Source organism: Dromiciops gliroides, chromosome 6, assembly GCF_019393635.1.
Source record: "Dromiciops gliroides isolate mDroGli1 chromosome 6, mDroGli1.pri, whole genome shotgun sequence".
In the NCBI taxonomy this organism is placed as follows: domain Eukaryota; kingdom Metazoa; phylum Chordata; class Mammalia; order Microbiotheria; family Microbiotheriidae; genus Dromiciops; species Dromiciops gliroides.
In genome coordinates this window covers 1,361,096-1,375,671 of record NC_057866.1, presented here as the reverse complement: position 1 = coordinate 1,375,671, position 14,576 = coordinate 1,361,096, and the positions used below count along the sequence as shown (strand labels likewise).

At 55.5% G+C, this 14,576-nt stretch overlaps 1 protein-coding gene across 1 annotated transcript in view; it reads right to left on the bottom strand.

Moving 5' to 3' along the window:
- Positions 1-14,576, bottom strand: part of MUC2 (mucin 2, oligomeric mucus/gel-forming) — a 48,596-nt gene that overhangs the window by 12,579 nt on the left and 21,441 nt on the right. The window contains exons 23-33 of the mRNA XM_043971448.1: positions 13,587-13,826; positions 12,228-12,384; positions 11,812-11,943; positions 11,255-11,408; positions 9,823-9,869; positions 8,980-9,171; positions 8,642-8,666; positions 7,363-8,077; positions 1,575-7,077; positions 930-1,193; positions 441-673 (exon numbers count right to left, since the gene is read on the bottom strand). Coding sequence (XP_043827383.1) covers positions 441-673; positions 930-1,193; positions 1,575-7,077; positions 7,363-8,077; positions 8,642-8,666; positions 8,980-9,171; positions 9,823-9,869; positions 11,255-11,408; positions 11,812-11,943; positions 12,228-12,384; positions 13,587-13,826 — 7,662 coding nt within the window. The remainder of the gene's footprint in view (positions 1-440; positions 674-929; positions 1,194-1,574; positions 7,078-7,362; positions 8,078-8,641; positions 8,667-8,979; positions 9,172-9,822; positions 9,870-11,254; positions 11,409-11,811; positions 11,944-12,227; positions 12,385-13,586; positions 13,827-14,576) is intronic.

Below are 14,576 nucleotides of genomic sequence, written 5' to 3'. Positions count from 1 at the left end.
TCAGCAGGTAAATGAGCCCGAATCCTGAGCTTGAGCCCTTTCTGGGCCAGTTAGCTTGGGAGTGATTTGGTCACAAGATGTGCCCAAACCCCGAGCACTCTTCTAAAAAACAAATTACTATCCATCCCTTAGGCTCATGGGAACAGAGCTGGAAAGGTCTTGGTGGCCACCTAGTCCCGCTCACTTATGTTACAGATGGGCAAACTGAAGGCCAGGGAGGGAAGGAACTAGTGGAGCTTGCTCACAAGGGGGCCAGGAGAGTATGACTGGATCGTGCAGATCTATTCCCACGCCCAGGGGAAAACAGACTCAGAGCAGGTGGCAAAGCAAGAGGCTCATCTTCAGATACTAAAATGATCAATTCCTATGAACTCATCAAGGTCTGGGATGGGTGTGTGGTATGGGCACTGGCCCTGTCCTTAGCATGAGGAGCCACAAACCTGCCGTGGTGGCACTAAGTCAGGGCAGCCCGGAGAGGGTGTGGTCATCGTGGGGGTCGTCGTGGGGGTCAGTGTGGGGGTCGTCGTGGGGGTCGGTGTGGGCGTTGTTGTGGGGGTCGGTGTGGGCTGGGGTGTTGAAGGGCAGGACCAGTTGAAGAACTCAAGTTTGCAGTCCAGGGAGCAGTTGACATAGTAACAGTAGCCTCCGTGTGTCCCATTGTACACCACCTCACCTGCCGAGCAAGAGAACCCTTCCCAGTAAGCATGTGACCAAAAGGCAGAGGACCAACCGCTCAAGGGCATTGTCGGCTGCTCCCTCCCCCACCCCAGGGAGCAGGGTGCTAACATGCTATGACAGGCTGGCTCTTGGGGAACAGCTACCAGGGCCTGAGTCTGCAAGGAGGCCAAGCTAATGCCCTGGGAGTGGCATCATGCTTAGCATCTTCCCAGGAAGCCTTGGGGAATCAAGCCACTGTCATTGCTTCTCACCTGGTGCATAATACACGTCAGTCACGTTACAGCAGTAACGCTGGGAGTCCGATGTAAGGGTGCTGGTGGTGATGATGGTGGTGGGAGGTGGGAGTGGGCTGGAAGTGGTTTCCATGGTGATCCCAGGGGCGGGGGTTGTTCGTACTGTGGTTGGATTGCTCACACTGGGAGTGCTGAAGGAAGGCCGGATAGGTGTCGTGGTCTCAGGGGAAGTGGAAGATGTTGTGGTCTCTGCTGGCAGGGTTGGAGGGGTGGGGCCTGTGCCTAGAAATAGAAGGTTCAAAGGGCATTCATTGATTCCACCCGCTAAAGTCGAGGCAAGGTAGGGCAGAGTTGGGCTGGCTGGTGAGTCTGCCCAGGAGCTGGGAAGAATCAGGAAATGAATGGAGGCTCTGATGGTTCCTCCAGTCAGCCCAGGCAGGCTGCATCCTGGGCAACTGGCTGCCCAAGGAATCAAGTTGAGAGCTTGATCTTGGGTCTGTCCAAATGTCTCTATCTACCTCACACACACACAAAAGGGGAGTCTTCTTGACTCATTTTTACCTGGAATGGGAAAGAAGTCAATAGGAAGAGAAGCTAGAACACTTAGCATTAGGTTTGAACTTTGATTCAGGGAAAAGGGAAAGGGGGGGGGGCCTGTCTCACCTGTAATTGTTCCTGGTGGAGTTGAAGTCTCTGTTGTAGCTGTTGGTGGTGTCTCAGGGGTGCTCACAGTTGCAGTTGGAGTCTCTAAAGTAATGACTGTAGTTGGTATCCCTTTTGTGGTTGTAGAAAGAGTTGGAGTTGGATTCTTTGTGGTTATGGTGGTTGGGGTTTTAGTGGGTATCTCTGTGGTAGGGCTAGTAGGTGTCTGAGTCTCTGGGGTAGATGTGAATGGTGTTGGTGTCTCTGGCGTGGGAGTGGTGGTAGATGTAGGTGTTGGGGTGGTGGTAGTGAGTGGAGGTGTTGGAGTTGGAGTCCCTGGAGAAGTGGTTGTGGTGGGTGTAGGTGATGGCCTCTCAGTTGTAGTAGTGGTGGAGGAGGAGGAGGAATAGGGTGGTAGAGTCTCTGGGGTGGTTGTGTATGGTGTTGGTGTCTCTGGGGTAGGAGTGGTGGTAGATGTGGGTGTTGGGGTCTCTGTGGTGGTGGTGGTGGGTGTAGCTGTTGGAGTTTCTGTGGCTGTGGTCCCTGGTGTGGTAGTCTCTGTGGTGGTTGTAGTAGTGGTGATGGTGGAGGGTGGGGGAGTCCCTGGGGGGGAGGTGGAAGTGGGTGGAGGTGTTGGACTTGGAGTCTCTGTGGTGGTGGTAGTTGTGGGTGTTGTAGTCTCTGTGGTGGTGGTGGTAGTGGTGATGGTGGAGGGTGGGGGAGTCCCTGGGGGGGAGGTGGAAGTGGGTGGAGGTGCTGGACTTGGAGTCTCTGTGGTGGTGGTAGTTGTGGGTGTTGGGGTCTCTGTGGTGGTGGTAGTAGTGGTGATGGTGGAGGGTGGGGGAGTCCCTGGGGGGGAGGTGGAAGTGGGTGGAGGTGCTGGACTTGGAGTCTCTGTGGTGGTGGTAGTTGTGGGTGTTGGGGTCTCTGTGGTGGTGGTGGTGGGTGTAGCTGTTGGAGTTTCTGTGGCTGTGGTCCCTGGTGTTGTAGTCTCTGTGGTGGTGGTAGTAGTGGTGATGGTGGAGGGTGGGGGAGTCCCTGGGGGGGAGGTGGAAGTGGGTGGAGGTGCTGGACTTGGAGTCTCTGTGGTGGTGGTAGTTGTGGGTGTTGGGGTCTCTGTGGTGGTGGTGGTGGGTGTAGCTGTTGGAGTTTCTGTGGCTGTGGTCCCTGGTGTGGTAGTCTCTGTGGTGGTGGTAGTAGTGGTGATGGTGGAGGGTGGGGGAGTCCCTGGGGGGGAGGTGGAAGTGGGTGGAGGTGTTGGACTTGGAGTCTCTGTGGTGGTGGTAGTTGTGGGTGTTGTTGTCTCTGTGGTGGTGGTAGTAGTGGTGATGGTGGAGGGTGGGGGAGTCCCTGGGGGGGAGGTGGAAGTGGGTGGAGGTGTTGGACTTGGAGTCTCTGTGGTGGTGGTAGTTGTGGGTGTTGGGGTCTCTGTGGTGGTGGTGGTGGGTGTAGCTGTTGGAGTTTCTGTGGCTGTGGTCGCTGGTGTTGTAGTCTCTGTGGTGGTTGTAGTAGTGGTGATGGCGGAGGATGGGGGAGTCCCTGGGGGGGAGGTGGAAGTGGGTGGAGGTGTTGGACTTGGAGTCTCTGTGGTGGTGGTAGTTGTGGGTGTTGGGGTCTCTGTGGTGGTGGTGGTGGTGGTAGTGGTGATGGTGGAGGGTGGGGGAGTCCCTGGGGGGGAGGTGGAAGTGGGTGGAGGTGTTGGACTTGGAGTCTCTGTGGTGGTGGTAGTTGTGGGTGTTGTTGTCTCTGTGGTGGTGGTAGTAGTGGTGATGGTGGAGGGTGGGGGAGTCCCTGGGGGGGAGGTGGAAGTGGGTGGAGGTGTTGGACTTGGAGTCTCTGTGGTGGTGGTAGTTGTGGGTGTTGGGGTCTCTGTGGTGGTGGTGGTGGGTGTAGCTGTTGGAGTTTCTGTGGCTGTGGTCGCTGGTGTTGTAGTCTCTGTGGTGGTTGTAGTAGTGGTGATGGTGGAGGGTGGGGGAGTCCCTGGGGGGGAGGTGGAAGTGGGTGGAGGTGTTGGACTTGGAGTCTCTGTGGTGGTGGTAGTTGTGGGTGTTGGGGTCTCTGTGGTGGTGGTGGTGGTGGTAGTGGTGATGGTGGAGGGTGGGGGAGTCCCTGGGGGGGAGGTGGAAGTGGGTGGAGGTGTTGGACTTGGAGTCTCTGTGGTGGTGGTAGTTGTGGGTGTTGGGGTCTCTGTGGTGGTGGTGGTGGGTGTAGCTGTTGGAGTTTCTGTGGCTGTGGTCCCTGGAGTTGTAGTCTCTGTGGTGGTGGTAGTAGTGGTGATGGTTGAGGGTGGGGGAGTCCCTGGGGGGGATGTGGAAGTGGGTGGAGGTGTTGGACTTGGAGTCTCTGTGGTGGTGATAGTTGTGGGTGTTGTTGTCTCTGTGGTGGTGGTAGTAGTGGTGATGGTGGAGGGTGGGGGAGTCCCTGGGGGGGAGGTGGAAGTGGGTGGAGGTGTTGGACTTGGAGTCTCTGTGGTGGTGGTAGTTGTGGGTGTTGGGGTCTCTGTGGTAGTGGTGGTGGGTGTAGCTGTTGGAGTTTCTGTGGCTGTGGTCCCTGGTGTGGTAGTCTCTGTGGTGGTGGTAGTAGTGGTGATGGTGGAGGGTGGGGGAGTCCCTGGGGGGGAGGTGGAAGTGGGTGGAGGTGTTGGACTTGGAGTCTCTGTGGTGGTGGTAGTTGTGGGTGTTGGGGTCCCTGTGATGGTGGTGGTAGTGGTGATGGTGGAGGGTGGGGGAGTCCCTGGGGGGGAGGTGGAAGTGGGTGGAGGTGCTGGACTTGGAGTCTCTGTGGTGGTGGTAGTTGTGGGTGTTGGGGTCTCTGTGGTGGTGGTGGTGGTGGTAGTGGTGATGGTGGAGGGTGGGGGAGTCCCTGGGGGGGAGGTGGAAGTGGGTGGAGGTGTTGGACTTGGAGTCTCTGTGGTGGTGGTAGTTGTGGGTGTTGGGGTCCCTGTGATGGTGGTGGTAGTGGTGATGGTGGAGGGTGGGGGAGTCCCTGGGGGGGAGGTGGAAGTGGGTGGAGGTGCTGGACTTGGAGTCTCTGTGGTGGTGGTAGTTGTGGGTGTTGGGGTCTCTGTGGTGGTGGTGGTGGTGGTAGTGGTGATGGTGGAGGGTGGGGGAGTCCCTGGGGGGGAGGTGGAAGTGGGTGGAGGTGTTGGACTTGGAGTCTCTGTGGTGGTGGTAGTTGTGGGTGTTGGGGTCTCTGTGGTGGTGGTGGTGGGTGTAGCTGTTGGAGTTTCTGTGGCTGTGGTCCCTGGAGTTGTAGTCTCTGTGGTGGTGGTAGTAGTGGTGATGGTTGAGGGTGGGGGAGTCCCTGGGGGGGAGGTGGAAGTGGGTGGAGGTGTTGGACTTGGAGTCTCTGTAGTGGTGGTAGTTGTGGGTGTTGTTGTCTCTGTGGTGGTGGTAGTAGTGGTGATGGTGGAGGGTGGGGGAGTCCCTGGGGGGGAGGTGGAAGTGGGTGGAGGTGCTGGACTTGGAGTCTCTGTGGTGGTGGTAGTTGTGGGTGTTGGGGTCTCTGTGGTGGTGGTGGTGGGTGTAGCTGTTGGAGTTTCTGTGGCTGTGGTCCCTGGTGTGGTAGTCTCTGTGGTGGTGGTAGTAGTGGTGATGGTGGAGGGTGGGGGAGTCCCTGGGGGGGATGTGGAAGTGGGTGGAGGTGTTGGACTTGGAGTCTCTGTGGTGGTGGTAGTTGTGGGTGTTGTTGTCTCTGTGGTGGTGGTAGTAGTGGTGATGGTGGAGGGTGGGGGAGTCCCTGGGGGGGAGGTGGAAGTGGGTGGAGGTGCTGGACTTGGAGTCTCTGTGGTGGTGGTAGTTGTGGGTGTTGGGGTCTCTGTGGTGGTGGTGGTGGGTGTAGCTGTTGGAGTTTCTGTGGCTGTGGTCGCTGGTGTTGTAGTCTCTGTGGTGGTTGTAGTAGTGGTGATGGTGGAGGGTGGGGGAGTCCCTGGGGGGGAGGTGGAAGTGGGTGGAGGTGTTGGACTTGGAGTCTCTGTGGTGGTGGTAGTTGTGGGTGTTGGGGTCTCTGTGGTGGTGGTGGTGGTGGTAGTGGTGATGGTGGAGGGTGGGGGAGTCCCTGGGGGGGAGGTGGAAGTGGGTGGAGGTGTTGGACTTGGAGTCTCTGTGGTGGTGGTAGTTGTGGGTGTTGGGGTCTCTGTGGTGGTGGTGGTGGGTGTAGCTGTTGGAGTTTCTGTGGCTGTGGTCCCTGGTCTTGTAGTCTCTGTGGTGGTTGTGGTAGTGGTGATGGTGGAAGGTGTTGGAGTCACTGGCGGGGAGGTGGTAGTGAGTGGAGGTGTTGGACTTGGAGTCTCTGTGGTGGTGGTAGTTGTGGGGGATGTTGGAGTGACTGGGCTGGTTGTGTGTGGTGGTAGAGTTCCAGTCTCTGGGGTAGTTGTATATGGTGTTGGAGTTGGAGTCCCTGGAGAAGTGGTTGTGGTGGGTGTAGGTGATGACCTCTCAGTTGTAGTGGTGGCGGAGGAGGAGGAATAGGGTGGTAGAGTCTCTGGGGTGGTTGTGTATGGTGTTGGTGTCTCTGGGGTGGAAGTGGTGGTAGATGTGGGTGTTGGGGTCTCTGTGGTGGTGGTGGTGGGTGTAGCTGTTGGAGTTTCTGTGGCTGTGGTCCCTGGTGTTGTAGTCTCTGTGGTGGTGGTAGTAGTGGTGATGGTGGAGGGTGGGGGAGTCCCTGGGGGGGAGGTGGAAGTGGGTGGAGGTGTTGGACTTGGAGTCTCTGTGGTGGTGGTAGATGTGGGTGTTGGGGTCTCGGTGGTGGTGGTGGTGGTGGGTGTAGCTGTTGGAGTTTCTGTGGCTGTGGTCGCTGGTGTTGTAGTCTCTGTGGTGGTTGTGGTAGTGGTGATGGTGGAGGGTGGGGGAGTCCCTGGGGGGGAGGTGGAAGTGGGTGGAGGTGTTGGACTTGGAGTCTCTGTGGTGGTGGTAGTTGTGGGGGATGTTGGAGTGACTGGGCTGGTTGTTTGTGGTGGTAGAGTTCCAGTCTCTGGGGTAGTTGTATATGGTGTTGGAGTTGGAGTCCCTGGAGAAGTGGTTATGGTAGGTGTAGGTGTTGGGGTCTCAGTTGTAGTGGTTGTGGTGGAGGAAGAGTAGGTTGGTGGAGTCTCTGGGGTGGTTGTGTATCGTGTTGGTGTCTCTGGGGTGGGAGTGGTGATAGATGTGGGTGTTGGGGTCTCAGTGGTCCTGGTAGTGGGTATAGATGTTGGAGTTTCTGTGGTTGTGGTCCCTGGTCTTGTAGTCTCTGTGGTGGTGGTAGTAGTGGTGATGGTGGAGGGTGTGGGAGTCACTGGGGGGGAGGTGGTAGTCAGTGGAGGTGTTGGAGTGCCTAGAGTGGTTGTGTGTGGTGGTGGAGTTCCAGTCTCTCGGGTAGTTGTGTATGGTGTTGGAGTTGGAGTCCCTGGGAGGGTAGTCGTTGTGGCTGGAGGTCTTGTTGTTGGTGTTCGAGTCTCTGTGATGATGATGGTGGTGGGTCTGGGTGTTGGAGTTGGGGTCTTGGTGGTAGTTGTTGTGCTAGTTGTGGTTGTTGTGTTACAGATGGACTGGTTCCTACAGCAATAAACCTTGACTTCATAGTTGAGACAGTAAGGCATTGGTATAGCTCCTGGCTTCTGGTCTTCATTTTTACATACCAATCCCACTGAGGGATGACACACTATATGTTGTCCCAGTACTTCAATTGGCTGGTCTGGATACATTGTGGCTCTGCATGTGATGTTGGTTGCCCAGCCCTCCTTGCAAATGTCTGTAACCAGTTCAAAGTCACCACCACCTGGTTTGCCAAATTCTGGCTTCCCTGAATCAACCCAATCAGTCCAGTCACAGACAGTCTCATGTTGACATTCTGTAGGGGTTGGTGTCTGGATGGTGGTGGGGGTGGTGGTTGGAGGGGCAGGGGTCTCAGTGGTGGTGCTGGTGGTGGTTGTGGTAGGAGTCACAGTGGTGGTTGGAGGGGCGGGGGTCTCAGTGGTGGTGCTGGTGGTGGTAGTAGGGGTCTCGGTGGTTGTGGTAGGAGTCACGGTGGTGGTTGGAGGGGCAGGGGTCTCAGTGGTGGTGCTGGTGGTGGTAGTAGGGGTCTCGGTGGTTGTGGTAGGAGTCACGGTGGTGGTTGGAGTGGTGGGGGTCCTGGTGGTGCTGGAGGTTGGTAAAATAACTGGGACAGTGCTTGGGGCTGCAGGAGTCGGTGTACCAGGCGTTGCCTCAGTTGTAGGAGTGCTTGTTGGGCCCAAGGTTGTCGTGGTGCTTGGTGGTGTTTGTGGGCAGTGGTCCATGGGCAGGCAACAGTTGACCCGGATTTCATAGTCATAACAGAGGCCAAATGGCCCATTGCCAAACTGGTCTTCATTTTTGCAAATGAGTCCAAAAGAGGTGTTACACTGCACCTTCTGGCCAAGCTGGTCCCAGCTGAGATGGGGTTCCTCAGCTGATCTGCACTCAATGTTTTCAGGTGCACTACACACCCCATCAAATCTTTCCCAGTCACCACCATTACTGCCAGTAGTGGGATGATCCTCATTAATCCAATCCGACCAAAAACAGCAAACTTCTAGGAAAGAAAATCCAAGTCATTATTTGGTATTTGCACCTGGCTGGGGGTGTGGGGGGGGGAAGGGAAGAGGCCCCCAAAAGAGGGTAGCTGGTGCCTTTAGCATATATACTTCAGGGGCCTTTGCCACATCTAGTAACATCACCCTCCTCTAGGGAAAGCCTTTCCTCAGACAAATAGGGAAACTGAGGCCCATTCCAAAATTCCCACTTAAGGCTTCCATTAAAACCCAACTTCTATTTCATGGAGCTGAGCCTGTCCTGACAAACCCACAGCTCCAGTGTCATCTGGTCTGCTCTAAGACAGGAGTTAGCTGTAGCCCCTAAGTCCTGGGCACAGAGGTTTGGTTCTCAATGGGGGCTAAAGTGGGGGGGGGGATTCTTGGCTACCTGCCCCTTCCTTGTATGTTATGTCATCAAAAGCTATCTTAAATGTGACTTACTTGAAGGAGTTAATGAAGTAGAAACTGCAGCCAAAAATAAAAAAGGAAAAGAAATAAAACAGTATTACACAGGGGCCAGAGCTCCCCAGGGGGCCCAGGTCATCCCCTCTCCACCCAGGGGACTTTGTCAGTGGGAGCTGAAACTCCTACCCAACACATGACCCTTCAGCTCTCACAGAGAGAGGCCCACTGCTCTGAGTCCCCCGGAGCTCTTAGCTCCCTGGAGCAGCTCCCATGGAAACCCCTCTCTGATGGGAGGGGGCCTGGAACCCTGGCACTAGAGGAATCACTGCCACTAGGCTAGGGACGAAGAGATGCCCAGACCCTGACCTTGCCCCCCCAACCTCCTTCAAGGCTGGCCCCAGGCCCTTCTCTGCCACTTGAAGCTACTGAACATGGCTCTGTCCAGTGAGGGCACTGACCCATCTGTCAGGTGGCAGGAGATGGGGACTCTACCTGTGCTGGTGGTGGTGGTGGTAGGGAGAGTAGGTGGGGTAGAGCTGGTGGTCACTGAGGTGGTTGACACTGTCGAGACGGGAGGAGGTATGGTCGTCACACAGATGTTGAAATGAGGGATCACAGTACCATTGGGACCACACAACTCCCAAAAGCAGAAGGAGCCATTCTGAGTCTGGTTAATTATCGTCCCTGAGAGAAACAAAATGCACAAAAGGAGCCAGCTCAAAGGATGCTACCCACAGGATGGCCTTCAGTCAAGCACTGGCAAAGCCAGAAGCCCTCACATCAAGTTCTTCTCGTGCTCACTCACAGTCCCTCCTTCTCTCCCTCCTCCTCCCCATTGTGTATTGGTTTGCATATTAATAGAAGAAGAGCCCGACATAGATTGATGCTTCAGGACATGAATGGGACTATACAGGAATACCCAAGGAAGCAACTGAAGTGAAGAAGAATCCTGAGGCTGGGAGAAAGGCCCTGTTCATAGGAACAGAGGCTTGAAGGAGAGGAGGGTGCCTCCAGGGTCAATCCCCTTGATTCCCCAATGCACATCAAGGTAGTCTAAGTGGCCAGGCCAGGACTGAGCCCAGGTCCTATGACGACTCGGGAGGAAGATGCTGACAGAGATGGAGCACCTCTGATCCTAGAGGCTGCTCCAGGGGCTGCTCAGAAACCCAGATAACTCTCAGCAGGGCACCTCCCATTCTCTCATTGCTTTGTGCTTAATTACTCAATTTTGTGCCAGTGCTATGGGGCCAGGTAGAGTCCCTCCTCAGGTAGCCCATTCATTCATTCAGCCTACAGTCAGTAAGGTCCACAAGGAAAGATGATAAAACTCATTACCTATCTCCTCCTCCTCACAAGAGACCTCAGAAGATGACGTGCAAACACTGCAAAGAAAGCAAAAAGTTTCAGAGAGCCCAGAGTCAGGGACTCCAGTCTGCCAGCTGCCTGGGGTTAATGCCAAAGGCTGGGATTCCTCTGGGGCACAGTGGGAGAGTTTCCCACCCACTGTCCCTGGCTTTCTCACTCCTCACCCACCTCCTGGGATCCTCTTTCCATTCCCACCCAAGATACTCATTCTTTCCTCTGGCTACCCAAAGCCCCCATCGCAGCTCTCTACCCAGACCTGTCCTCCCTCAAATGCCCAAAGTTCCAACATTATCCTTCTCTCCACACTCCCAAAACTCTCATTTCACAAATCTGGTAACTTGATTAGTTTAATCATGCTAAAGTGTTCATAACTGATAAACTTAAGACCCCACTTCCAGAAGGTGTTGACAAGTGTCTCTTAAATTGGTAAGAGAAGAAGAGGAGATCTTCTTTTTGAATAGCTAAAATGAAATGACTGAACCGAAAAGAGGTGTTTGTATCTTGGCATACCACTTCTAAAGGGTGATCAACCCTTGGTCTCAGACTGTAATCACACAGTCCTTCCCCATTGCTCTCAAGCTCCACTTAGCATCTGCTGGTTTCAACTGCATGGAACAAGATGCCCCTCCCACATTAAGCTCATCATCTCTAAACACACCACCAGCTGCTAAATCTAGCTTGGATTGACACCACCTCTCAGCCCAGCTACCTTCTGAGTGGAGAACCGGAGGGAGGCAGAGCAAACTCTCCCCAATGTCTTCCTTTACAGAGGAAAGAAGCTGGTCTGTCAGCTCACCCCAATTAGTGTCTGTTGCTCTGCCTGGTCTCAACTCCACAGAATTAGTCTCCCACACTGGATCTCCTGATGTCATTCCCCAACACCCCCCCCCAACCCCACCCCACCCCGACATCCTTGTGTGTGGTGCCCCTCCCTTCAATGGATTGTAAACTCTTGGAGGGCAGGGATGGCCTTTCTGTTTATTAATTGTATCCTCACTGCTTAGCATAGTGTGGGCACATAGTAGGTGATTAATAAATATTGATTGGAATAGAATGGGATGGGATGGAATGATGGAGTCATTGTGAGTGGGCAAGAGCTTATCTGGCAGGATGGGCCCCTCCTTCCAGGCCATCTCTATTGCCCATCCTGAGCTTTGGTTAATGGATTCTCCCTCGCTGCCAGCACCCCCTCCCCCCCACAAAGCTCTGCACTGGGAATTGAGTTTAGCAAAGAGGGGCCAAGGAAGTGACAGTCCTCAGTCCGTCTGCCCCTGTGGACTAACAGCCCCGTTCTCCGGTTCCAGGAGGGGCGTGTGGGGAGGGAATGATTGTGGGGGCAGGGGAGGTGGGCTGCCCTCCCAGGAGGGAGCAGGGGCCCAGCAGGGCCAGGAAGCTTCCTTACCAAGACTGGCAGACACTGTTGTTATAGTTGGGGATCTCTTCACCGACTTCATATCGGTCGTCACCCACATAGCAGCCGCACTCGTCAGCCGGCACACACTTCTTCTTGTCTTCATCAAAGATGGGCCTCTCTGGCGGGCACCGGGGATAGCAGCCTGCGGGTGGCAGAGGGCAGAAGGAGCCAGGTTTGTAGTTCAGTGAAGGGAGGGCAAGGGCCTCATCGGACCATCTGGAGCCCCTCATCCACCCATTCCTGAAAAGGCAGTGACTGCAGACCACCCTGCACGTGAGTTCTGGCCACTGTGTCCTCTCGAGACTTGCCGATGCTAGACACTGCCCCTGGGGACGCGGAGGGGCTCTCTCTGCTCGACCCACAGAGGCTTTGCACTCTTACTGAGGAGGGTTCCACCTTGGCTTTCTACCCTCCCAGCACAGGCTCAACAGCCACCATCCCGGATGCTAAGAAGGGTGTGGGTGGGCAGCGCCCTCCAGTGCCAGAATCCAGGCCTCATCCCCAGCAAGGTCCTCAGGGGAGGGGAGGGCAGGGGAGGGATCTACCTTCCAGGTAGGACACAGAGATGTTGGAGTGAATGTTGTTGATGGTGCGGCAGGTCTCAAAGCTGCGGTTCCCACAGGGTTCATAGTGCCATTCACACTCATTGGGGGGGTTGTAGTAGTCACAGAAGATTGCTGGGAGGGAGCAGAGGGAGAGAGGAGCTGGTCACCGGTCTGCTGCTCAGACTGAATTGGGAGTCGTAGGAAAGGGAGCAGCCCTCCCATGGACCCCAGGGAAAGCAGGAAGAAGTCGAGGCATACCCTGCCCCCCTCTCACCTTCCTCTAGGGGTGAACTTACATTCAAAAGCAAAGGGACCAGCCAAACTCTGCACCCACAATGGGCAAAGCAGCACATCCCCACCCCCACCCCCAAGCCCCGGGGAGGAGGGGTCCCCAGTGCACGGAAGCCGGCACTTACGGCACAAATCAGGGCTCCTCCAAAAGACACAAGCCCCCTCCTTAGTGCACTCTTGGGCGTAGGAGGCCACAGCCGAGCAGAAGCATTCACAGTCACCCCCTGTGTCACAGGAGCAGGAGTCATGGACACAGGCATCATAGAAAGGAGTGGGGTCCACCTGTCAGTGAAACATGTCTAAGCGCCCTCCAGAGCTGAGAAACCCGGGGATTCTGACTGCCCTCACTGGATGCTCAGAAGTCCCAGGGTGTGACTGCCCCAGCCCCAATTCTGAGCCAATCCACTCACTCAGATTCTTACTCATGTTAGACTCCCCTCCCCTCTCTCCCTCCGTCTTCCCTCCCCTCTCCTCTCCTCTCTCTCCCTCCCTCCTTCCCTCCCCTCTCCTCTCTTCTCTCTCTCCCTCCCTCCTTCCCTCCCCTCTCCTCTCTTCTCTCTCTCCCTCCCTCCTTCCCTCCCCTCTCCTCTCTTCTCTCTCCATCCTTCCTTCCCTCACCCTCTCTTCTCTCCTCTCTCTTCTCTCTCTCGCTTCTTCCCCCACCCCATTCTGTTGCTTTCTCTGTCGCTGTCACACATACACACACACACACATGCACGAAATAGTAAGCTTGAAGGAAAGAACTGTGGGGGGAAGCTAGGTGGCGCAGTGGATAGAGCACCAGCCCTGGAGTCAGGAGGACCTGAGTTCAAATCCGGCCTCAGACACTTAACACTTACTAGCTGTGTGACTCTGGGCAAGTCACTTAACCCCAATTGCCTCACTTAAAAAAAATTTTTTTTAAAAAAGGAAAGGACTGTGTTGTTTTTCCTTGAATTGAAAGAATGGGAAGCTGCCTCCAGATCACCCCAAAGTCTCCACAGCCAGGATAACTGCCAAAGGGGCTGGCAAGAACATTTCTCAGACACACATCTTCTCTTCTCTGCAGACAGGCCCAAGCACAGCCTCCAGGATCATAGCAGCGTGACCACCTATCCATCCAGCCACTCATTCATCAATTCAGCATTAAAGGTCTGCTTGTGGTGTGCAGTGAAGGAGACGCAGGAATCTCGTGGTACCTGCTCTTGAGAACAGTCCTTCTAATCCAGGAGCCTTTAGTCTCTCCCAGAAGGCCCCCTGCTCACTAGGACATGTGGTAACTATGTGATGACGGCTGGGCCCTGACTGAGCTCTCCCTCTGACTCTCTAACTCAGGCTCAGGGAGACTAAGCCATACCCAAGGTATAGAGGTTAGGGGGCAGCTGGCGAGCCATTTCTCCCTTGGCCATCTGCATTCATGAATTTCCTTCAGTAACCCCCTAAAAGGGGGCAGCAGCCTGGCCCTCCCATCCTGCCTGTCTTCCCTCCAGGACTGCCCCACCAACCTTGCTGTGACAGACACTGAACACTTGGCTCTTTAGGATACTGCACTGTTTCTCTGCCCAGGACTGGCGATGAGGGTTCACAGTGCATGGTTCAAAGGTCTTGTCCACATCTGGGCAAGTGTGGGCCTCCTTCCAGCTGTTCCCAAAGTCCAGGGCACTGGTGACGATCATATGATCCCTCGTGGTGAAGTCGTTGCTGGAGCGGTCATCGAAGTTGCCACACAGGCCACACACGGTCCCCTAAGGAGGAAATCCAGGGTCTGTTTGTAACCTGAGACACCTCAGCCCACCTCAGGAGCATGCACGTGTGTGTGTGTGTGTGTGTGTGTGTGTGTGTGTGTGTGTGTACGTGTGTGCTCATGCATCAGAAGCTAGGAGGGAAGTGGAGGGGGGGCAGGGGACGAGTTCTGTCCCTTCTCACAGATTCAGCCTCTACCCTGCACAGCTCAGCCATCTCATTGTCTGGACAGTCATGTGACCAGACCCCAGCCGTCCATTGCCTCTTGCTCTTCTAGTAGGTTTTCCTCCTCCAGGCCCCTCCCTCCCAAGGGCCCAACGTGGTCTCCTGCAACATGTTTCAAGCCGGATCAAGAAAGCTGGATGGTAGGCTCAGTCCATGATGGCAGAGAGGACAGGGTCACAAAAAGTGCCCAATGCCCCAAACTGGGGCTGCTGTAGACACGGATCAGGCTGCTTCTCAGGGGGCAGACCCTTTCTTCCCCAACCCCTGCCCCCCCCCACTGCCTGCTAGAACACTGCACTCTCCCTTCATCTTGGTAGTGCAAGCAGCAAGGCTCCCCTGACCGCACACCATGAGGTGGGTCATGTCTCCGGAGTTAGTCCTCTGCCAGGACATGCCAAAGTTAAAGGAGTGCTTGCATTTGGAGTCAGAGCGCCTGGCTGCTCACTTCCTATGTGACCTTGGCCAAGTCACCTCCTTCTTCAGGTCTTGGTGTTCTCCTCTGTAAATGGGGGGGGGGGGACCCAGTG